This window comes from Convolutriloba macropyga, chromosome 3 (genome assembly GCF_964194025.1).
Source record: "Convolutriloba macropyga chromosome 3, txConMacr16.3, whole genome shotgun sequence".
In the NCBI taxonomy this organism is placed as follows: Eukaryota; Metazoa; Xenacoelomorpha; order Acoela; family Convolutidae; genus Convolutriloba; species Convolutriloba macropyga.
Window position 1 is genome coordinate 57,285,608 of NC_134470.1, and position 25,442 is coordinate 57,311,049.

Here is a 25,442-nt window from a genome sequence, read left to right on the forward strand (position 1 = left end):
AATAATACACATAAATGATTAAAAAAAACACCCGGCAGATCGCCACGAATGACCGCTAGTCCAAGATTGGCTTTGAGACAAGCAAAGAAGAGAAAATGAAATACAACAGTGTTTTCTAAAAACGTATCAAAAAGACGAGTTATTTTGATTGAATTGGTTGGCTAGGCTCATTACTACTCGATTATGAGAGAATAGATTATCAGTGTCAATGCCAATAACAGTTCGACTTGGTAATTTTACTAATTGAAACAAGGTAACGGGAATCTTAATTTGAGTTATGGGTTTATCCCGTTTCTATTTTTGTTTTTTTCTTCAAATTTTGACTCCACTCCTTTTTACTCTGCGACTCTATAACACTTGTCTCAGTAGATCAAGTGACAGAGTAATTTTTATTTCTCCAGAAACACTATGACAGCATATCTGCTCTCAAAGGGACGTTTAATTCACACGAAACACTAAGCTACCCCAGTCTAAATCGGGTGGTTATCTAAAACCACCCATCTTGTAAGACTCTGGCAAGAATAACCGTATTGCAAGAAGCGCCGGCAACATGCCTCAGCTGCTAAATGGGCGGGCCTCTTTAGCTTCCTCGGAGACTAGAGAATAGGAATCGATCTATTCTCTAGCCTCCAAAGAAAAAAAGAAAGATCCCTAAAATTGCTAAGGCCAACACATATAAAAGAATATATATTTATATATATATATATATATATATATATATAACATATATAAATATATATATATATATATATATATATATATATATATATATATATATATATATATATATAAGAGAGAAAAATCGTATAAAACATTATAGAACCCAAGATGGAAGTCTCTAGAGGCTTTATTATCACTGTTTTTGGTGCCTACTAACCTAGTTACGCTTGGTGTAGGCAATAAATATTAATTATAAAGTATTCATTTAATCAATTTTCCGCAAAAGCACTTGAAAAATACAATTGAAAATTCTGTGCAGGCCCAAGAAAAACTGACTGAGATTTGAAACTTTCACCTTTCAACTATGTGATAACAGCAGTAGAAGTGCTCTTTTGCTATAGATGGCTTTTTAAGAGATCTAAAGACTAAAAGAAGTGACCACTTAAAATTTTCACCATTTGCACATTCAATCAGTAGAAAACGTTATGTTATCACTACGCAAAACGTAAGATAAACTTTTTGAATTGATTTCAGCTTCAAGTTGTCTGTCTTCAACAAGATTTTAAATCGGTTATCTTGCAAAGTTTGGCAAGATTTTTGCAAGACAAGCATCCTGCAACATAAATTTATTTAAAAGAATCTGGCAAGATCTTAGAAGATCACCGTTGGAGTTAGTCTGGGGAATGAATTATAAACATATCTAGAGAAAAAAAAGTTAATCTGAAAATAAATTTTGAGAGTTCTTTCATTTGCTTCAATGAAGACCAACCTAAAAAATTGAACTATACTCAACAAGACGAAGAGAGAAAAAATAGACAGAAATTTTCAAAAGAGCAAAAAAGCACAAATTAACTAAACTTTATCAAGTTTGCAGCTAAAACCAGTATAAGTTTCAAGCATAAACCAGTAAAAAAAAACTACCGATAAAAAAACAAAAATTTCTTTGCTTTCTAAAATGTTAAACTGTTTCCAAAACGTTCAAAATTTGCAATTTAATATATTCTTCGGGAGATCAAAATTGATTCCAAACGTACAATAAAGTGATAGCAGACGTGAGAGTATTCCCTTTAGTCAAAAACATAGAACTAACCAAAAAAGTGCTTGTGAAAAGCCGAACAAAAAAGTTTTTGAATTATCAACAGGTTTAAATGACTTAGAAAACAAATGACTCGAATTGAAGAAAAAACTCGGGACACATATTTTCAAAACAACTTAACGACATTGAACTGAAACAATTTTTTTTTAATAAGTAATCGACTAATAACCTGGATGATTGACTAAACAAAACTGAGGGCCAGCCAAGATAAGGAATGTTTTAGAACAATAATCACTAAAAAGTCAGCTCAGATGCGGTATAAATTAAAAAAAAAATCAGTCACCTTGAAGGTAAAGAGAAGGCAACAGTTTTTTTGACAAATCAAAGAACAAATTAAACTCGAACCAAAGCGACACTTGTCACTATTGCTACAATTTTCTTCTGATATTTTGTTCAATACACCAAGCTCACATGAAAAGGATTTGAAACATTTTTCTTTTTATCGAAACTTTTTGAAACATCATTGAAGCTCTACAATGAAAATATGATGATTCAAAAAAATTAATTGTTAATTTTTGAATGCCTCTTTGTACTACAAGTGAAACGTTCTGAAAAAGAAAGACAAAAAGTCAGATAAAATTTCAGAGAAAACTCTTCAGAGAACGAAAGACTTTTCAGGCTTGATTCTATCCAAACTTGGGGGTGCTATTTATCTTCAGTAAGTTTGGAACGTACGAAATACTGAGAAAGTTAAGAGACATTGTCAAGTCAGGCTTATGCAGACCAATAGACGTTTTACCATGAATTCAAAACCAATCAAAAACAGTTGACCAATGAGACACAACAAAATAGAAGAAGACAAGTACTGCTGTTAAATTTCTCAAAACAATCTCGCCAGCAGTACCCTATTGCAAGTGCAAGAATTGAAAACACAGCTTGGAAAGCTATCCATCGAGTTATTATTGTTATGGTATCAAGTACTACTGTAAAATCAAACTTCAAATTAAAATCTGTTATTTAAAATACCTTTCTTCAAATGCCTATTTTGAGTGTTTTACAAATTAAATCATTTTTTGTCTGCATTTCATAATCTTTTATTTATTTAAGCCTTAGTAATATCCAACCTTTCGATTATACTATTAAATGTTTTACTTAGTTATCTTGCTTGTTTTAGAAGGCTTATGTTTAAATTTACATGTTTAAAAAACAACACGAGATTCCTACGCTTTCAACTCACGTGATGGCATTATGAAGCACATCTAAATCATTATCAGTGGCACCGATTGCAGCAGAGGTCATGGTCACAGTCTGGGGGCTGACAGATGCATCATCAACAGTGCCATAGTAGGTCTGGGAAGTGAACTGTGGTGCCTCGTCATTCACGTCTGTCACACCCACTGTGAACTGGTACGAGTCCATAAATCCTGTCGAATGAAAAGGTAGAAATACACTCACTTAAAAAAATTTGAAAAAATAAATTGAACTAAAAATTATTTATTACATATAAATAGCCTCTTTCTGTGGAGCTTTTGTAACTCGTTCAATTTTCCCCGTACATTGAATTGGACAAAAGTACTTTTTGTTAAAAAATGGTTGCTCTCTCATCATGTGAAAAACTTGGCGCAGGAAAAATAGCTTCTTTTCTAATCCCGGGCGGATAAATTAGTTCAATATTTGAGTATCAATTCAATGTCAATGCCGTAAACTAAAACTTCCAGATACAGTTGAAATTCTTGCAACCTAAAACTGTGGTCCAATTTGTTCAATTTATTTCCAATAATTGCATTAACCGGCAAATTATTAAATTAAAATCCCGGTAAAATCCCGAACTTCATAAATTGAATGTGTATTAACATCTTTCTAGTTTGTTGACATCTTGTCATTTTCTGGATGAGAATCTTATCAAGATCTAATAAAAATGCTTCTGTTTTTTTGATTTTGCGCTGGAAATTTTGTATCTTTCTCATAGACACCATTAAGAAGTTATAAACTCCATAATGACTGACATGATTACAATAATTGGTTGTCTGAAGAATTTAGCTTCACCAAAAGCCAGGGTCTCAAGCCTGGAGCGATAAGGTTAAAAGAAAAGTAATCGACCATTTGCAAAGCTTAAATCATGTAGCTTCTACCGCCGATAACTATCAATAGAGTAAGTAATTTCACATACGAAACAATCAATACATCAATTTGAAATGAGGTTCTTTCTTTATTTGCAGCTATTTCATTACACGGGGGGATTATAAAAAGAAAGAGCCGAAGTTTAACGTTCCTCTACTTGCTGATCGGAAGCCATCACACTGTTGGATGTGAGCCTGTAAGTGTCATTTTAAGATTACCTTGAGTGTAGTTGTCTGTCACATTCATGTAGAGAGTGTAGAGAGACTTAGTCTCGTAGTTGAATGGGCGAATGAGGTACACAGCCCCAGTGTACTGGTCTATCATAAATGTCGCCGCTGCTGCTGTTGGATCAGAGTCGAAAGAGAAGTCAAGCAGATAGCGAACTCGTCCGAACCTGGAATTTATATTTGTTTCTTTACTGTAGAAAACAAATTCAATTCTATGCTTACATTGAAGGTCAAAGAAAACAAAAAAGAAATCTGCGCTTTATAAATCAAGTAAATTGTTGAAGAATTGAGAAAATACAACCATATTTAAATGAAAATTTTATCAAAATAAATAAAATGGGTAATTAATTTACGTGGATCAGATAAGGTTGACGCAATTTACATACCAGGAAAAAGACATAAAAATCATACATATTTGCGACCAAAATTGAGATGACTAGGCAAAACACTGCCAAACTAAGACTCATAAGAGACTTTTGTGGATTTTGTTGAGAGACCATTTTTCTCGAAACACAGAAATATCTAACAAGTTCGTAAAATAGTGAACTTATGGTTTGAAGTTCGATTTATTTTGAATTATTTATTATGAATCGAAGTAACGGACTTATGAATCTGAGGGCGACAAACTATGATACAGACCGTGCCCCCCCCCCCCCAGACGTTAAAAAAATGATTTAAAGTTCTCCCACTTAACCCCGGGAGATATCATGACGTTTTGCACTACGAATCAAGCCAAGAACTCATTCAAGCTTTGTTTATACGATTAACACTATTGTTTATTTTTAGCTCTTCTTGGCGAAATGAAGTGCCTTCTTAAATAATTTTAACAAACCAAGTTTGTCCACTGTCTGCATCGGATGCAGAGAGTGTGATGCCAACAAGTTGGGAACCCACTGCTTGGTTTTCAGGGAACAAGAATGAGTTCGTACTTCCAGTCGTGGTTTCTATTATCTGGGGTGGGTTATTGTTCACAGGTACAATGTCAATCAGAACCAGGGCAAAGCCAGTGAGGATTGGGCCGTTTCTGAAACAAAGAGCCCCAAAACTATGTACAGAAGTTTGATCGATATAATCGGTTTTATTTTTTTGCAATTTTAGGTTTCGCGAATGACAAATCAACGTGAGAGCAGACATTTTTGAAGTTTCATGGCTCCTAATAGGTTTTTAACATTCGATCATTGTTATTTTGGGTTTTACTTTTTTGAGCAGGATTCATTTTACCCGCACCTCCAACCCCACCCCCCTCCCGTATTTTAACTTTATATAGTTTCAAATCTATGTCATTTCCGCCCGCAAACTTTTCTTCCTCCAACCCTACGAATCTCTAATTTTTAAAAAAAACGTACGTTCCGCCCAAATTATTATCTGAACTCTCAATTTTCAATCTGTGGAACTGGAATTGATCATAGTCGATGCTCTTAGCAGTGACGAGGCAGAACTGGTTTGTGACAGCTACCGCACAGTTGGTCAGAGAGAACCAAGTTTCATTGCCACTGATTGCCTTCATTGTGAGGTCACCTAAGATCACTTGACCAGCGGGTAGCGAGGAGTCGTCACCATCGTCGATTGTCAAGGTTGAGACTGTCGTTCCTGAAACAGACAACAATCAAGGTCGCGTGATCAACGTTAATAAGAGTTTATACAGAGTTGATTTTAAAGTTACAAGTCTTTAAACATTTAAAGTATGGAACTAATTCGTCTTCTGTCCAGGACCGATTTTTTGTTTTCATAAGACTGCGAACATAAATACGTATTTTTTATATTGACGTTGTTTTCCTTTCTTAAACTAATACGAGGCGAGATATGCCAAACTAAAATGTAAAGAAATCGTCATGATGTAACGGATACATTTTCGCAACTATTTATATTCATTCGCAATCAGATTTTCGTTCCTACCCCACTTGGGCGAGAGGGGAGGAACCACATGCTCAGCTGATTTTTCTGTTCAATTTGTAGTAGTGCAACACTCAATATAAAACTCAAATAATTCTAGAGCTATCTGATGCAATCCTATTGTTCTATTGCCTTCGTATATGTCGACATAATGAATCAACCAATCAAACTATTCCAATCAAACTATGCCAATCAAACTGACAAGAACTATAAATCATTACCATAAAAAGCAGCAAATGTGTAGTAGAAGCACATTGTTCTATTGCCTTCGTATATGTCGACATAATGAATCAACCAATCAAACTATTCCAATCAAACTATGCCAATCAAACTGACAAGAACTATAAATCATTACCATAAAAAGCAGCAAATGTGTAGTAGAAGCACATTTTCGAACACTTTGATGAAAAAGTTCACTGGCAACTCAACCCCAGCAGAAGAGCAATATCCGCCAAAAATACGCTGAGCTGAATGTGGCGGCTAAATGCTAAGAAATATTGCTCAAATAGTAACAATTAATTCTTAGTCCATTTCCTTACATCAGTGACATGCCCCATGAATTTTATTCCATTGAAAGTCAAAATTGGCCAATCGATTATCCATCGTAAAGAGTTGGAAATGGTGTCATTACAAAACCCGTAAAGCGTTGATGTAGTACTAAAGCTTTTTCAAATTGTTTCCGAGTGGTTATAGACTTTTTGGTAAACCTTGAGTGAGTTCCAACATTTCTGTCTATTTTTTGGAGATTTTGCTCATAATTTGCTTTATTTTTGTGAAATGACATCATTTTTACATCGAAACCAAATTGCTTAACCTCTTCTTTAATTTGTTTTCAGAATTTTGGCTGATTATTCTGGTAACTTACAATTTTTTACAAAACAAGCAAGAAATCAGCTCAAACTGCTAATAACTCTCAAGATCACTGCCCTCTTATATGATCAAAAATGAAACAATCTTAGTGAAAAAAACGAGGGCTATCGGAACCTATTGCATGAAAAGAAATTATTTGGAAAGAGAAATGTGAGTTTTCTTGCTAATGTCATTCAAATTAATTTTTGTTTATTTTTTAAAACATTTATTTAATTTTGGTAGCCAAAAAGCGATAGGTCCTATTATTGATTTGATTATGGCTGTATCTAATTCTAAAATTAGTTTGGGTGATTCTAACTTTGGGTGATTCTATGGATCTGTGTAAAAATTGAAACGATTAGAAGGCAATTATTGATATCTTTGATTATTTAGCTCGTCATATCCATCGGTGATTTATGCAACTATATATTTTTTCAATTCTTAGTGCCTTCTACGGCTATGCACTGATAATTATGTGTATGTCGACATTCATTCTCTCTGTTGCGCCAACTTTTATATCAATTGTTGGACAAATTTCTGAATTACATCGGCCGAAAACTTTACTTGATTTAATTTCAATAAAAGTCGCATATTAAAAAATTTTTATAATATGTCTCAATCCAGGCTCAAGAGTTCTAAATATAAACAAGACATGAATTTTTAAAACGAATCCGATTGTTAGTTTTTTGTGATTCGTTAGAACAAGAGAAAATTTCAAGAACAGTTTCATCGATCTCTTAAGGTTATTTGCTGCGAGATCATTTGTTTTATTAATTGAGCTTTGAAAACTTTGATTTTATTGTTGTTATTCGAACGCCTTGATGTGTTTCGGCATATTTTGCATTAGTGTAATTTGGAACCAGTATTTAGTTTTCTTAAACAATAAATGTGAAATCTTTAACTGTATTGATATGCGTGTTCTATTACATTTAACTTCAAAATTTTCCCAAAAATACTCCAGGAATTGTCAAATTCCCAATTTTATTGTTTTCGTTGCGTTGTTTCTCAATACTCTTCGGCAAAAAGTGTTTGCCAATTTCTTTGCAATGCTTATTTTGAAATTTTATAGCATCACGTGACTGTTTTTAATATTTTTAACAAGACTAATTTCAAAAAAAAAAGAATTTATATCAACTTTTTGGTGATATCAACCAATCGGCAAGTAAATTGGTGCCGATGAGGTCAATTTTTCCTATACTCAATGCAAGGATTATTGGTGAATTGTGCAAACAAATTTTTGAGCGTGCAATTAAAACTTAATCTGCCCCCACTTTGTTAATCTGAATTCAGAGTGAAAAGTTTTTGTCGACCTGTAACTTAGTCTCAAAAAAGAAAAGGTCTTGTGTGCTTTCTAGTCAAATATATTTGACTGTTTTGGATGGATTTGGTTTTCCTCTAACTGCTTTTCCACAGTTTATAGGCAAGGTTGGTTACTTCTCAGCCAATTTGTTTCAATTAATTTGTTATTTTGTAAATCACGTGTTGTTTTTTGTGGTTTTTTCATATGCTTCTTTTATAGCATTTGCACGTTTCCTGGAAAGTTGAAATGGTTGCTGCTGCTTTTTAAAAATGATTTGTATGAAGTAGTCAGGTATTTTTAATGAATGGCTACGTATTGTTTTACCTTTGACCAAAAGTTTTGAAAACGTTTGGTTTCGCATTTTTCCTTTTTTTCCTGCTTTTCTTCAACATGTTTGTGGTTTGCATCTGATAAAGTTAACCACCTTCTTCGAAAACAAAGAGTTGCTTTAAAAACTTTTTCTGTTTTGTTTAAATTTTCGAGTAGGTAGGATCATTTGCTTTGTTGACAAACAAAGGCTAATTTTTTTTTAAAAAGCCTTAGTATTCAAGACAGTGGTCAGTTCTTTCGTTTGAGTCTGGACAAACTTAGATATCAATATTTCTTTATTGGCAAAATTAGGTTGTTTATTTGACGAAATTGCTTTTTTCCTGCTTCAGCAATTGCATTTATTTAATTTCATTTCTGTAACCGAAAGTTTTGACCAGTTCAAGTTGCGTCTACGCCAGTAAAAAAAGAATGCCTCAATGGCATGCGCGTCTGTCCATTTTTGAGAAGCTCTCAAATATCTTGTTTATACCCACATTACCGAGCCCCTTATGAATAAGGTTTTGGAAAGAATAGAAGTTTTAAAACAAATTTAATTATGGAATTTTTTTGACCCTTCTGAAAAACAAAATGACTGTTGGCTGCTGATTGTCCTAAGAACGTCCGGGATCCACATATGTCTTGCTCTTGTTAACAGAAACTAGGCTAACCAAAAGGACTTAAAAAGTTCATAGTTGGCAGAAAACGTTAGCAAATCAAGCTTTATTCCCGGAAAAAAATGCACAAATAATACGGCAAGCACAAACCGAGGTGTTCAGTTTTTATGAGATAGTAAGAATGGCCATGCAGCAAAATGTTAATTGAACTCTGTTGCAATTTTGCTAAATCACGCCAGACCAAAGATGAATTGATTTGACCATAAAGTTACAAGTGTACCTCTTTTCAATCCACCATTCACTTAGCAAATCAGTCGAGGAAAAAGTTTATAATTTTTAATTTTTATCATCAAAACTGTATTCTGCCTTTATTTTTTATTTCAATCTGGACAAATAGTTATGCAAATGTTTTTGTTACGGAGCTTGATCAAAAATGACCTCAAAAACAAAATAATTTATAGATATCCGACAAATATTTGGCAACTTTTCATTTATTAACAATGGTGATGAACGAGCTGAAATTTGAATGCCGTCTTCCTTCGCTGTTTTATTACCGTTCCAACCCAACCTTCCACGAAAAGAGGGATGGAAATTATCGATAACCTGGCATTTTTGAAAGTCGATTTCGGCCGATCGATATCTTTTTGCCGATCTTTTGGCCGATCAGCATCGGTGAGATATAATATGGTACTTTAAAAAGCTCTAGAAAAGCTGAATAGATTGCTGAAAAAAACTTGCAACATATTTCAATTCCGGAGAAAAATTTGAACTTCATTGATTACAAAATGTTGCAAATCATCAGGCTTTGTATAGGGTTGTCATATTAAAAACCTATTGATTAGGATATTTATAGAAATACGGGCTGAGTGGAATTAGTACGTCAGCTAGTCAGTTGCCAATCAGAATAAATGACTTGGAGTGAAGACTTAAAAAATAAACTTGGAATATTGAATATTGTAAAATAAAGACACAATTTTTTTCATTTTTTTTTCGTTTAAAAATCTGTTTTAAATGTTGATCTGTTTGTATATTAAAAGGAAACACACTGTGCTGTTATATGAGTTTCAGGTTGTTTACCAAACTGAGGATTCACCGCATATATCTAAATTGGTTTTAAAGTCACACATCGTTTCTCACCACCATTAATTTAGCATATCAGTTGCGTCGATAAATTCTAAGTTTAACCACAAAAACTGTGTTTTGCCACTGTTTTTATTTCAATCTGCACAATGACTTTTGAAACCCTTGCTTTTGTTACAGAGCTTGATCAAAAAGAGCTTAACAATATAAAAGTTTATGGATATCACAAAAATGTTTTGGCAAGTTTCATCTAGCAACAATGGTGATGAACGAGCTGAAAAATCAATGCCGCCCTCTTTCTATGATGTTTATTGTTCCAACATTTCATAAAAAAGAGGGGTGGAGATTAATGATAGCCTGGCATTTTTGGAAGTCATTTTTGGCCGATCGGTAACTTTTTTGCCAATCTTTTGGCCAATCGGTATCGGTGAGATATAATGTGGTACATTTAAAAGCTATAGAAAAGCTGAATAGGTTGTAAAAACTTTTTTTTATTTCCGGAGGAAAATTTGGACCTCGTTGTCTACAAAATGTTGCAACTCATCACGTTTTGTACACAACTGTGATAATTAAAACCTACCGATTAAGATATTTAATGAAACACGGATCGAGTGAAATTACAAAGTCAGCTCGTCAGTTGCCAATCAGAATAGAAAACTTGGGAGTGACTGCTTATAAAAAAACTTGTAGAATAAAGAGACATTTTTTACCTTTTTTCATTGAAAAATCTGTTTTAAATGTTGGTCTGTTTATATATTACAAGGAAACCAACTTTGCTGCCATTTGAGTTTCTGATCGTTTCCCGAACTGAGGATTCACCACGTATATTTGAAACGGTTCTAGAGACACCGTCATTATAGTTGTCAAAAAATGCGGAAATGGGTCAAAATTGCAGTTTTTGTTGAAAATTGCGACTAGCTTTGTTTTTTATAAAGTTCAGTTTCATCGTACTTTATAACCATCTTGAAATTCCAGCCGTCAAAACCAAGAGTTAATTTGGTGTATTTCGCTTATCGACGGATGTCCTGTCCCAATTGGAAAAATGAGAATCAATAACGACTATCTCGCTCATCTGTTCTGTGGATTTTAGTTTTGAAGCAGTTGTTTGCCGATTTCAACTCACACATTTTAATAACTGTTGCCCTAGATAGAAACGAAAAGACAGAAAATGTTTTTTTTACTATTTTGTTCAATTTATTTTTCAGTTAAAAAAGTTTCATAGTTCAAAAAAGAAAAATTGTTCATATATAGTCATCTCAGCAGTTAAGAGACCTGTCGTGGCTTCTCTTTCACCTTACAAAAAAAAGTTTGAAGTTTTTTCACTGTGATTCTGTAAACTGTTACTTTTCTTATTCTTCAAATTGTTAGATGCGGAACTCCAATTTACTAAAACAGGTTTTTCTCTCTTCTCCGCCCATAGGTTCCCTTCAAGACCCTAAGGAAGAATGATGCATTAACAGATTATAACATAACCGATTACGTCGGGCGAATTGCTCTCAAACGACCGGTTGGCTTCTCCAGTTGCTAGCCACGGTTGAGTGAGGCTAGCTTTATCATAATTCAAAGGGCGTGAGGTGAGCGCAGCGGGGGGGGGGGGGGGGGAGGTGGCATTAGTGGGGGGGGGGCAACGGTTTTTGGAGGGGTCTTTGGCTGTGCGTGGCACTTACGGCCTGAACGATGTGCAGGGGTAGGGATGGGGGGTCAACGTCTAATAACCGCCCTTCACACATATGTATAGGTCTCCAAAACAGTTTGTGAATCGCATACTCGGAGACTATTGAGCTGAAAGGCTCTAAGAGAACTTAATGTCCGCTGGGCGCTACCTGTTTGTTCCGTTTCTGTGGTAGAAAAGTCACATGGATGGGTCAGAAGAAAAATAAAAATTGGTCAAGCGAAAAATCGAAAAAAAGACCAACGGGACTAATATAATTGCTACAAAATTCGTTTGAGAGCAAGTAATCACTATTAAGATGTTCAACTAATATTATCACAACAGAAGCCAAATAAAATGAATAGCACGCAATGAACGCGGAAGCATTGGGATAAATGTTTGTCACTTTTAAGTCAATAGATTGTGACTCATTTGAAATAAAAAGCTGGGTATGTTATATAACATTACATCTTGCTCACTAGTAAATCGAAATTTGAAAAAGAAGTCAAGTAAGCCGAAAATTTCCGGAAAGCGGTATCATATATTGTCCTAGTTGGGATAGTTGGCGTGTGTTTTTTAGTGTACTTTTGTGTGTTAAAGTGACTGTTCCTGCGTACGTGCGTGTATGTGTGTGCGTTCACGTGAGTGTCTGTGCGTTGGTGAGTGTTCGTTCTTGAGTGCACCGGGCCAAGGAATATTACCAAAATTTTGTAAAATAAGCAGTAACTAGTGTTGACAGGTAATAGCGTAGATTCTACATAGCTTTGCGTTTTTAAGCGTAGACCTTAGATAATTTTGCGTTGAATTTAAGGTAAATCGTTAGCAAAAGTTCAACGGCTGGAGCTTTGTTTGTGATACTTAAACCACAGACCCCATGCGTGCTTGTCACGCCTTCTACCACTGTGACGCCGTACTTTATTGCTCTTATAAACAACGCAAATTTATGTAGGATCAACGCTAAATTCAACGCAAAATTATGTGAGACCTACCCTAAGAACAACGAAAAATTATGTAAGATCTACGCTAAACTCAACGCAAAATTATGTAGGATCAACGCTAAATTCAACGCAAAATTATGTAAGATCTACAATAAAAAAAAGCAAAATTATGTAAGATCTACGCCCAATCCTAGATCGTGCATAATTTCAAAGCATTTACCGCCAATCTTATATAATGTTTAGCATTGAAACCTCAGCCCGGTGCGTGAGTAAGTGTACGTGGCTGATAATGGCTATAATTGAGCAAATGGAAGCTATAATACTTTAAAGTTAAAATTTTTTTAAAATTAATTTTTGTACTTTTATCGGATCTTTTCTGTTTTTGCCCATCCCCCGTGTCTATTTGCACCCCCGTGTCTATGGGCAAAAACAGAAAAGATCCCTTTTATCTAACATACCAATAGGCACGTATTCATTCAACGAAACAGCATATGTTTGTGGGTTGAAACATGGCGCATTATCATTGTACTCGTCAATCACTATGTCAAAGGTGCAAGTGACGTCACTGGATCCATCATTCACGGCCAGAGTCATACTCACAGAAGAGACCACCTCTCTGTCCAGAGACTGGGCTATTGTGATCACACCAGTCACGGGTTCAATCACAAAATACCCTCCGGAATTGCCTGCAATAAATTTTTTTATCACCTTAAATTTTTTAAAATTTTTTCTGCATCCTAAAGCTTTTGTAGTGTTTCAAATATCTCTTTTGATTCACTTTTATTTTTCGTTCCAATGTGGGCAAACACTCCACTAAATTTCACCACAATTTGCGTCTTAGCTGTTTCTTTTTCTGGGGAAGGCAAATGCGAGGGCTTCAGGCTGATCGGGAAAAATCCATCACAAAGGTCTTGTTTTAGAAAATATTTTTCATCGATTTCGAATAGGATGTTCAAAAGTCGGCATTTTTCAATCAAAGTTAGAATTCTATGAAATGCAAAATTGCGTCCATCCCATCATTAGAGAGCAACACAACTTCCCGCGTTGCTCACCATAATTGTTTCTTAGCAACCATACAAAGTCATATATGATTCTTAGTAACCATAAAAAGTCAATTATAATTTGTACGAAATCCTGGCAATCATACTAAGAGCATAAAAAAGTTGATTGATGCTTTAAAATAGAGCACAATAAATCATACCAACAAGTCCTACCATAATTACCATATTTTACCATACTACCATACGATGCCCACATTTACAAAAGCATCTTTGTAATCATATTAAGTCATATATGGTTTTATGGAATCTTGACAAACATACTAAGATCATAGGTATATATAAAAGTCCGCTTAAAAGAGAAAAAAGTAAAATATATATACATTTCTGAAACCATAAACAAAACGAAAACAGTAATCAACAACTGATAGATAAAAGTCACCATTCATATTGATATCAGAGGTGAAAGTAGGCAAAAACTTCTTAAAAGCTCCGAGAGAAATTTCAATTGTCGGGCAAAAACATTCCACTCCAATTTTATGCCCCTAGCTATTCGTTCGCCTCATACAAAATCATATATGAAAAAAGGGAAATCTTTTTGGTGATAGTACTAAGATATAGTTTATGATTTGTATGGTATCATATATGATCTTAGTATGAAGTGTAGGCTCGGGTTTTGAATCAAAAACAATTGTAACTCTATGATTGAAAAATATTTTTCTGAGTAATTTACTAATCAGTTCGAGATAAACAATTCGGCTGATTTCGTAGAATTTTGGAGTTGGCTAAAACCATGACGATAAATAAATGCATTAAAATTCGAATGTCGAATTGCTAACGGTCACAAATCTCGTGAAATCACGAGTCACTTTGAATATCATACTGAACAGAAAGAACGGCGGCGAAACCTATTTAGTATTTCGGTGGCAACAGAGTATTTAGTATTTCGGCCGCGAAACGTATTTCTATATTAGTTAAAATTTCTGTATTTTAAATACATAACAATTGAAAAATTGTAGGTTTTCAGCAAACAATATGTATGAGTACAAACGGCTGTATCATTAGCTTCAGAACAATGTCAACAGTATCCAAAAATTGGAAAAACGATGTTTCGATGGCTTGGTCAAAAAAATTTTCAAATGTTTCCTTAGGGTTACGTAAACTTTTCGGTTCAAGTTTATTTGAAACAACCCTGCATATAGCGCTCAAATGCCAAATTGAAACCCAAAAAGCCAATTAGGCATTATGCTCTTATCTTACAGACAAGTTGAAGACAATGAACGACTTTGTCAAAGTAAAAGAAAAAATAGGCAACCCAAAAACGGGAAAAGCATTGTCATCCGCAATAACGTGACATAATTTGGTATCAAAAAAACCTCAATCATTTCTAGCATTCCAATTTTGAGTTTAGAAAAATGCATCAATAAAACTTTATCAGTAAACACAGCATATAAAGATTTTTACGTGAGTTCATATAGAGGCAAAAAATTGAATCTTGCTTTGTTGATTTTCTGATAAAGCTTTAATTTTCCATACGAGAAATTCACAAAGGTATAAAAACTTCTCTCAGCTGGAAAAATTTCTATTGGCTATATTTTGATTATTAAATGATTTTGATACCTTTGCAATGAATAAAGTCATAAATAACAGAAATTACTTTTTTTGCTTCTCAAATTTGCTTTTATTTTTGCTGCCTGAAGCCAAAGCAATTTTGGGTCAACTCTTTGAGGAATAAATTATAGCTTCTGGGTACCAGCTTCTGGTGGTCCTCAAGACTGGATCTTGAGGTGAATTTAAAAATTTCAAAGATCACATTTTCAACCTATCAGTTTCTTCTGTCCAGTTTATCGAAGCTTCTTATCATTGTTATCATTTGGCTTTCAGTCAGAAGTCAGAGCATGCAAAACTTTGGCCTAAGTTCAAACGTGACTGCAGATGAAGAAACAAAATTCTATACAAAAATTTTGGTACTACAAAAAGGACGAAAGATGCAGGAGATTGTTAGGAAATATTTTGTTAAGTTTCTCTCTTTTTAGAGACTCATGAGAACCACACAAAAGACATGGTGCCTAAAATGGAACTCGGTTAACAATCGGTGCCTAAATGGAACTCGGTTAAATCTTACATTTGAAACTGCAGTAATTGAGGTGCAATAGAATTTTAGTGTTTAGTCTATTTCCATTTTTTAAACAAAATCCATTAAAGACAAAAACAAACTAAAATTGACTTACAGAATAAAATACTCTACCACTGTAATAAAAACTGCATTTAACTGAAACAAATTCTGCTATAACTTACTGAAAAATGTTAGAGAGCTCAGCAATTATGTTTTTGATTCGTATTTCTTGAGGAATCAAAAATTTTTAGGTATAAGATATTGTTTTACAGGAATCGAAAAACTGGAACGCAATTGAATACCCGGAGTTTAGTCTCCGTGATAGACAGCATTGAATCATTTAAATGTTCATTATGGTTTTTTCAACGTCCTGAGTTCTGTTCATGTCAACTTTTAGAGATTACAGAGAATATTACATAGTATATAAACAAGACTTGAAAAAAGTTTTTCTCTTTTCAATCTACCCATGAGTAATTACTTGATTCTTTTATTATTGGCATTATTTAATTATTAAGTTGAAAGTGGCTAACCCAAAAGCTAATAGATGAGAAACTTAACAGCCTTTCGAAGTTTTCATTTCTCAAAAGATTAATTACTGTAGTTCACTTGTTTTTCAATTCAGCAGTAATTTGATACCAATTTTCGTTTGTAGTGAATTGTCTGGGTTCCTATTCAAATTTGATTACATCTTTCACAGCAAAGTCTTCACTCAAACCAATTGAAATTTTTTCATGGAATGTGTTTGAATTTTCTGTGCGTCGCTCAAACCTGGGTAGCCTTCTTGTAAACTTTGAGTTGAAAGTTAACAACATAGAGTGCATTTCAATGCTGACACTAGACTGGGCTGGTTAGCACTATCGCAGCTCAATCAATTTTTACTGATTTATTTTGATAGCTTTAAGCTGAGTTTTTTTTAAAAAAAAATGTTAGTTTGGGTTTGGAAATGTATTTAAAAAAAAACACATGCATCTTGCCGAGCGTTTTCTTTCCGTTCGTTGTTGCTATTGATTGAACTATTTGCAAAGGTACCTTTTTTCTAAATTATGTTATGATTGTTACCCGCTGAAAATGAGAAGGTATATGAATCATAGGGCCACTCCGGATCAACAGTTGCATCAAAGTATGTGGAGGCATCCAGAACTCTACTCCCAACAGAGGACTCCTCTCCTATGTTCACATTGCTACACGACAATACTCCGTTGCCTCCATTCACATCCGTAATCTGCAAAACAATTGCGAGAAATGTAATCAACATTGGTGCCAAGTATATTGTAAGCCATGTGTACGTTATTTGGGATCTGTGCCCGACGATGATCCAACATGTGCAAAGTAAGCAAATTTAGTTTAAATTATGAAAATACGTTGCCTTGTCCGTATGAAAAGAAATCGTCTCGAGTAAGGAAAAGAATTTGTGAAAACTCTTACTAGGGTGGTCGACCGTGTAATTAAAGCCATTATGGCTTTACAAGTCTTTTCATAAAGCCGAAGCCTCGACTAGGGGAGTCATGATTCCAGCAGAACAGCATCACAAGTCCAGAAGAAAAAACAGGAATAGTGGATTATTTAAACCATAGCCGACAACTGGAACTCAGAACTCATTATAAAAAGCTTTTGTAATCCAATTTATTTTAAATAGTTGAAATTACTTGCACACAGTTCCCCAGGCAGCCAATGTTACAATAGATAACCGTTTTCGGGTGAAATTAAATTTTTTATGGTATATTTGCTTCGCTTTCGCCGCGTACTCAATTCTCCATGTTACTAACATGGCTCAGGAGTTTTGACATTTGACTTATACAAAATTCCTGTTAATGCAGTTTCGGGGTTCTGGTACAAAATTCCTGTTAATGCAGTTTCGGGGCTCTGGTGTTGGGTCAGGACTCATGATCCGTAGCTAGTCAGCACTTGGGGGGGGGGGGGGGGGCGCACTCTAGTGAAATCCTGTCTGAAGTCTGAGGAGGCCAATTTTTCATTGAAGTAACATTATCGAGGCAACGGCCAAGCATTAAAAAATCAATGTTGCCTCCATTTTAAGGACAGCAAGAACTTCTTCATGAGAATATTGTTTGATTTATGATAAAATTGGTGTTATGCTTAAAATAGTTCAATGGTTAATTTACGTAATATTAAATGATAGTACAAATTTTGGAACAAAGGGTCCCTTTTCAAACGACTATTTACAAACTAATAAGATTTAACAGGTTCAATATGATAGAAAAATTCCACAATAAAAAGACAAGATAAAGCCGCATAGTAAAAAATCTCACCTGAACGTGAACAGTGACCTCCTGACTCCTGTGAGTTCCATCTGTGACGCCACCAACAAGCTGGTACGAATGGTTGCCATTGACATTATAGTTCACAGCACTCAAAACATTCAGTTGCAATGTATGCGTTGATGGCCCTGTAATGAACGAGAAATACGTCGCGAAGTCTGCCGGCGTCCCCGATGTCAGCGAAGCGACCATAGTTCCGGTTGTATCAACGTCAGAACATGGCAAGAATGTTCCGGTTGCACCCGTGAATGTTTCCGAGATTGTTACCGAAATTTCGGAGGGATTGCATAACAAATTGTTATCGTTTGCATCAGTAATATCAACTGTCAAACTTAGTGTCGCTGTTTTTTGGGTACCTTGATAATCAGGCTCGTCGAAAACTTTGATAACTAATTCATAACTACTTGTAGTTTCCCGGTCAACGCTTTTAGCTATGTGTAGCTCTATTTCGTTCCAGTTTGCGTTTGATAAAAGTCTGAAAGTGTTTCCAGAATTGCCAGAAGTTATTTGACCAGTAAAAGGTACATTAGATGTCGCGTGAGTGAAATCATTGTCGGAAATTGTAATCGTTTGTACTAAAGTGGCCGCAGAACAACATTCACGCTCTTGGAAGTTTATCGAACTTGGACTCGCAGGACTTGTTATTATCGGGTCGTCGTTGTTTATGTCTCTAACGTAAACAAACATAGTCAAATCTGAATTCACTGTTAGAATGTCGGAACCCGCGTTGTTTTGATCTTTCACAGTAACTGTCAGCTCGAAAAAATCTGTCGCATGAGATTCGAGGTCGACGATGGCCGATACTTCAATATTGGGTCCCGTGTTACTAGTTCCCGATGTCCGGGCTAAAAAGTTACCCCAAGCCGGGGTCGGGGTTTGATTAGTGACTTCATAGTACAAAACATTGTTGTCGGCAGTCGCGCTGTCGTCGTCATAGCAAGATAAGGTCTGGACAACATCATTGGCTTGGATGTCGTCGTCAATGTACACAATGTACAAATTCGGGTCGCAGATTGGTCGGTTGTCGTTGAAGTCGGTTTTGCAGACCTAAATCACCAAAAGTACTTTGCCAGGTAAATGGTTAATAGCAGTTTCAATTCAACCACTTTAAATCAAACCCTCTTAAATATTAAACACCTTTTAAATAATAACACTTCCCTCTTAAACATAACCCCTATAATAACACTCCTATTCATTGTAAAACATCATACCCCGCAGTATGCCGGATTACCTTTTAAACAGACCCACTTGCTGTGGATATACACAGCAAAACAACAGATACAGAATTGAATTGATGGAGTTGCTCATGCAGTCTATAATACCCAAAAAAGCTAAAAAAAATTTTGACAAGCCAAATGCTTACATTATTTTTTGGGTCCCCAGGCATCATTACATGTGACATGTTTTTTGACCTTGAAAAGGCTCAGAGTAAGTTGACTTTTAGAGCTGAAAAGTCAATTAGAGAGTAAAGTAAGTTAAAGATAACCGACTAACGTCGGGCGAATTGCTCTCAAACGACCGGCGAGCGGTTGACTTTGTCAGTAGCTAGCCACGGGGGGGGGGGGGGGCACCGGGGGCTGATGGGGGGGGGCAACACTGGGTTGGGGGGGGGGGGCAACAGCACGGTGGGGGGTGGAGGCAATAGTGGGGGTGGGGGTCAACGGGGGGGGGGGGCTTCACACCATAAGTTTAAGTATAAGTCAGTTCGAGCTGAAACAGAGCTGAAAGGCTCTAAGAGCACTTAATGCCCGCTGCGCGCTACCTGTTTATCCCGTTTTTAAGACGAAAAGTCAAAAGTCAAAAACGTCAGACGAAAAATCGGTCAAGCAAAAAATCGCCTTAATTATTGTCAAAATTGATCACGCAGTTTAATAAGCATTTCAAATTGCCACAGGAGAGGAAAAAATCATTATAGACAATTTCGTACAAATACCCTTTATATCTACCTCAAAATTATAAAGAAGAATTTCACGGCACAGGACCACTCGCTTTATCGCTCAGCTTTATGCTCTGGTGAGATCAAAATCGCCTCATTGAATTGACCTCAGTTATCATCAAATTTTGCGAGTTGATCTTAAAAACAAAGCCTGGTGCATTCCTGAAGCAACTCGTAGATTCGTTCATGCCACGAAAATAAAATTATGAAATAAGTTGCATTTAGAAGAGCACTTCAAAAAAACCAAAAACGACAATCGAACAAATCAATTAAATGAAAAATAATAACAAAGCAAAAAAGTTAGTGACTTCTTCCTATAATGCAATCTTGAATTTTGACATAACTGTGATATCAAAATTAGATATTTCTCAGCAAACTGCTTCTCATTAAAACCATTAAATGTATGAACGCGTTTAATCATGTCAAAGTCATTGCAAAATTAAGGTGGCAAAAACAAGTCCAATTTTCGCTGAACACAAAAGAAATCCACAAATTAGTAAAAAAATTTCCAAAAGAGCTTTTTATCTACTGAAAAATAATCAAGGAAGCCAAAAAGCCAAATTCTTTGTTATTACATCCAGTGGACGCTTTGACAGAAAATGCAAGCTGGAACCAAAATTGACTGCTTGAAATAGCCTCACATGAACAAACAAAAAAATTACATCTACAATTATTGCAGATTCGAACACAGAATTAACAAGGAGGCTCGGTAATATGCGTAAGCACATAAGGTTCCGACCCCGCCGATCCACATTCTTGAGTTAATTGGCTACCAAACGATGAAGAGAAGATACAAATCTTTCCAAAACAAACATATCGTTCCAAAGACAACCAATGGAATACAATAATACCACATTAGAGGTCCGATGAATGTTGTTGATAATAGGACTACTAGGAAAAACAATAATAAATATAAACAACAAACATTATTTACTACCACAATTCGATGTCTGCAATAAATAGAATCATAACAAAATCAAATTCGCATCATGTAAAACAAAACAACTTAACCTATATTTCATTAGAAAAAATATGAGAACTGTCCTCAATGCGAATGCTTAACAAGTTGACAATAAAAGCAAAGAGGTGCGAAGTTCAAAGTACGTTTCTATTTTTGAAAACAATTAGTTTTACCGTTATTAATTTAATTAGATATCAACTAAATTCCCTAAAATGTTAATTTATATCTCCATAGGAAGCGACTGAGAGATTTCATAATCCAATGTTTAATTGCACAAAATAATAAAGCCAATGGAACGTACGATTATTGTTATAAATCAAAAAGTAAAATCCTTTAAAATGTACAACTATAAAAAAATCTCAAATGTTTTATGAAGTTTCATAGTGACAAAGCCCAGAAACAAACGATTGAAAATAAAACAGTTTTATGGATCAAAATATAGCTCACTGGAAACGTGTTCTGACCTGTTTTTACAGAGATAAGCTAAGAATTGACCAAAAATCGATTTGAAAAATTGCGAAGCTCAGAAATCAAAATATGTTTTATAAAACAATTAGATTTTCAGAAAATTTCAATTAAGTTGCAAAAACCTTAAGGAAGCCAATTGCGCTGGTTATGAATGATACTAAGTCCACATTCTTGAGTTAATTGGCTACCAAACGATGAAGAGAAGATACAAATCTTTCCAAAACAAACATATCGTTCCAAAGACAACCAATGGAATACAATAATACCACATTAGAGGTCCGATGAATGTTGTTGATAATAGGACTACTAGGAAAAACAATAATAAATATAAACAACAAACATTATTTACTACCACAATTCGATGTCTGCAATAAATAGAATCATAACAAAATCAAATTCGCATCATGTAAAACAAAACAACTTAACCTATATTTCATTAGAAAAAATATGAGAACTGTCCTCAATGCGAATGCTTAACAAGTTGACAATAAAAGCAAAGAGGTGCGAAGTTCAAAGTACGTTTCTATTTTTGAAAACAATTAGTTTTACCGTTATTAATTTAATTAGATATCAACTAAATTCCCTAAAATGTTAATTTATATCTCCATAGGAAGCGACTGAGAGATTTCATAATCCAATGTTTAATTGCACAAAATAATAAAGCCAATGGAACGTACGATTATTGTTATAAATCAAAAAGAAAAATCCTTTAAAATGTACAACAATAAAAAAAAATCTCAAATGTTTTATGAAGTTTCATAGTGACAAAGCCCAGAAACAAACGATTGAAAATAAAACAGTTTTATGGATCAAAATATAGCTCACTGGAAACGTGTTCTGACCTGTTTTTACAGAGATAAGCTAAGAATTGACCAAAAATCGATTTGAAAAATTGCGAAGCTCAGAAATCAAAATATGTTTTATAAAACAATTAGATTTTCAGAAATTTTCAATTAAGTTGCAAAAAAAACCTTAAGGAAGCCAATTGCGCTGGTTATGAATGATACTAAGTCACGAGACAACAAAATAAAAACAAATTCAGACAGAAGCTCAAACTTCAAACAATTTTACGACATCAAATATTTTTCGGCACTAAAGCACTAAAATTTGCGGTTGTTATATGCAAGAACTGTAAATCATTACCTGCTTCTCATATTAACATCAACGGTTCTTCTCCATGAAAGGGCTACAACACAATAAAAACAGACTCAAAAATCGAACAGTAAGGAAATAGTACGAATTTTTTTTATAAAACTAAAATGTCGAAGCCATCAGTCAAAACATTTACCGAACTAGGAAAATAATATTTTAATTAACAAAAGTAGTTGAGACCTCTCATTAGTGAGATTATTACTTGTTGACAAAATTGAAAGCAAAAAAATGACAAATGAAAAATTTTTTCTGAAGCTAATTTGAAAGTCATTAAAACATATAGCTTTACATTGAAGTCTTTCAAAAGTTGCAATTATACGTCCAGAAATTTAATTGGGACCTATCATTATCAGGTATATGTCGTACAACAACAAGATGGAAAACAAACATAGGCAGGGGTATAAAAATCCACGATTTTTAGCGAGAGCCAAAAAGGATAAAATATTCAACAACAACAATTAACAATTTCAGATACGCCATTTCTCAACGCTTGCGCATTGTTCCCAATCATCCTGTTTTTCAATTGGCCTGACAATAGTTCCTTGTCAATGCGATAATTCGACAAGGAAAAAAAATTAACTTTAGAAATATTCAATCAAGCTAAAAAAAAACTAAAAACGCGTTGTATTAGAACCAGGAAACCTTCAGTTAATTATAAAACAGTTAAAAAAAATTAACAAGTCGGAGTAACTGTGTTTTCCTGTCTTTACTGAGACTACGCCTGAAGTTGAGAAAAGTAAGATAGAATATCCAAAAAGTTCTAAAAATAACCGACACTTTCTTAAAACGAATGAAATCACAGTCACAAGAGCCATTAATAACAACTGCGAACAAAATTTCACAGTGACAAAGCCCAGAACCAAACGATTGAAACTAAAAGAGTTTTATGGATCAAAATATAGCTCACTGGAAACGTGTTCTGACCTGTTTTTACAGAGATAAGCTAAAAATCGACCAAAAGTCGATTTGAAAAATTGCGAAGCTCAGAAATCCAAATATATTTTATAAAACAATTAGATTTTCAGAAAATTTCAACTAAGTTGCAAAAAACTTAAGGAAGCCAATTGCGCTGATTATGAATGATACTAAGTCACGAGACAACAAAATAAAAACAAATTCAGACAGAAGCTCAAACTTCAAACAATTTTACGACATCAAAAATTTTTCGGCACTAAAGCACTAAAATTTGCGGTTGTTATTTGCAAGAACTGTAAATCATTACCTGCTTCTCATTTTAACATCAACGGTTCTTCCCAATAAAAGGGCTACAACACAATAAAAACAGACTCAAAAATCGAACAGTAAGGAAATAGTACGAATTTTTTTTATAAAACTAAAATGTCGAAGGCATCAGTCAAAACATTTACCGAACTAGGAAAATAATATTTTAATTAACAAAAGTAGTTGAGACCTCTCATTAGTGAGATTATTACTTGTTGACAAAAATGAAAGCAAAAAAATGACAGCTGAAAAATCTTTTCTGAAGTTAATTTGAAAGTCATTAAAACAAATAGCTTTACATTGAAGTCTTTCAAAAGTTTCAATTATACATCCAGAAATTCAGTTGGGACCTACCATTATCAGGTATATGTCGTACAACAACAAGATGAAAAACAAACATAGGCAGGGGTATAAAAATCCACGATTTTTAGCGAGAGCCAGAAAGGATAAAATATTCTACAACAACAATTAACAATTTCAGATACGCCATTTCTCAACGCTTGCGCATTGTTCCCAATCATCTTGTTTTTCAATTGGCCTGCCAATAGTTCCTTGTCAATGCGATAATTCGACGAGGGAAAAAATGAACTTTTGAAATATTCAATCAAGCTAAAAAAAACTGAAAACGCGTTGTATTAAAACCAGGAAACCTTCAGTTAATTATAAAACAGTTAAAAAAAAATTAACAAGTCGGAGTAACTGTGTTTTCCTGTCTTTACTGAGACTACGCCTGAAGTTGAGAAAAGTAAGATAGAATATCCAAAAAGTTCTAAAAATAACCGACACTTTCTTAAAACGAATGAAATCACAGTCACAAGAGCCATTAATAACAACTGCGAACAAAATTTCACAGTGACAAAGCCCAGAACCAAACGATTGAAACTAAAAGAGTTTTATGGATCAAAATATAGCTCACTGGAAACGTGTTCTGACCTGTTTTTACAGAGATAAGCTAAAAATCGACTAAAAGTCGATTTGAAAAATTGCGAAGCTCAGAAATCCAAATATATTTTATAAAACAATTAGATTTTCAGAAAATTTCAACTAAGTTGCAAAAAACTTAAGGAAGCCAATTGCGCTGATTATGAATGATACTAAGTCACGAGACAACAAAATAAAAACAAATTCAGACAGAAGCTCAAACTTCAAACAATTTTACGACATCAAAAATTTTTCGGCACTAAAGCACTAAAATTTGCGGTTGTTATTTGCAAGAACTGTAAATCATTACCTGCTTCTCATTTTAACATCAACGGTTCTTCCCAATAAAAGGGCTACAACACAATAAAAACAGACTCAAAAATCGAACAGTAAGGAAATAGTACGAATTTTTTTTATAAAACTAAAATGTCGAAGCCATCAGTCAAAACATTTACCGAACTAGGAAAATAATATTTTAATTAACAAAAGTAGTTGAGACCTCTCATTAGTGAGATTATTACTTGTTGACAAAAATGAAAGCAAAAAAATGACAGCTGAAAAATCTTTTCTGAAGTTAATTTGAAAGTCATTAAAACAAATAGCTTTACATTGAAGTCTTTCAAAAGTTTCAATTATACGTCCAGAAATTCAGTTGGGACCTACCATTATCAGGTATATGTCGTACAACAACAAGATGAAAAACAAACATAGGCAG

The 25,442-nt window shown here is 34.4% G+C and overlaps 1 protein-coding gene across 1 annotated transcript in view; it reads right to left on the bottom strand.

Annotated features, from left to right (window-relative positions):
* LOC142336307 (protocadherin Fat 4-like) overlaps positions 1–25,442 on the bottom strand; it is an 86,930-nt gene that overhangs the window by 57,305 nt on the left and 4,183 nt on the right. The window contains exons 2-8 of the mRNA XM_075385036.1: positions 18,060–19,115; positions 16,852–17,014; positions 13,137–13,364; positions 5,391–5,634; positions 4,877–5,068; positions 4,036–4,211; positions 2,934–3,120 (exon numbers count right to left, since the gene is read on the bottom strand). Of these exons, the coding sequence (XP_075241151.1) occupies positions 2,934–3,120; positions 4,036–4,211; positions 4,877–5,068; positions 5,391–5,634; positions 13,137–13,364; positions 16,852–17,014; positions 18,060–19,115 (2,246 nt within the window). The remainder of the gene's footprint in view (positions 1–2,933; positions 3,121–4,035; positions 4,212–4,876; positions 5,069–5,390; positions 5,635–13,136; positions 13,365–16,851; positions 17,015–18,059; positions 19,116–25,442) is intronic.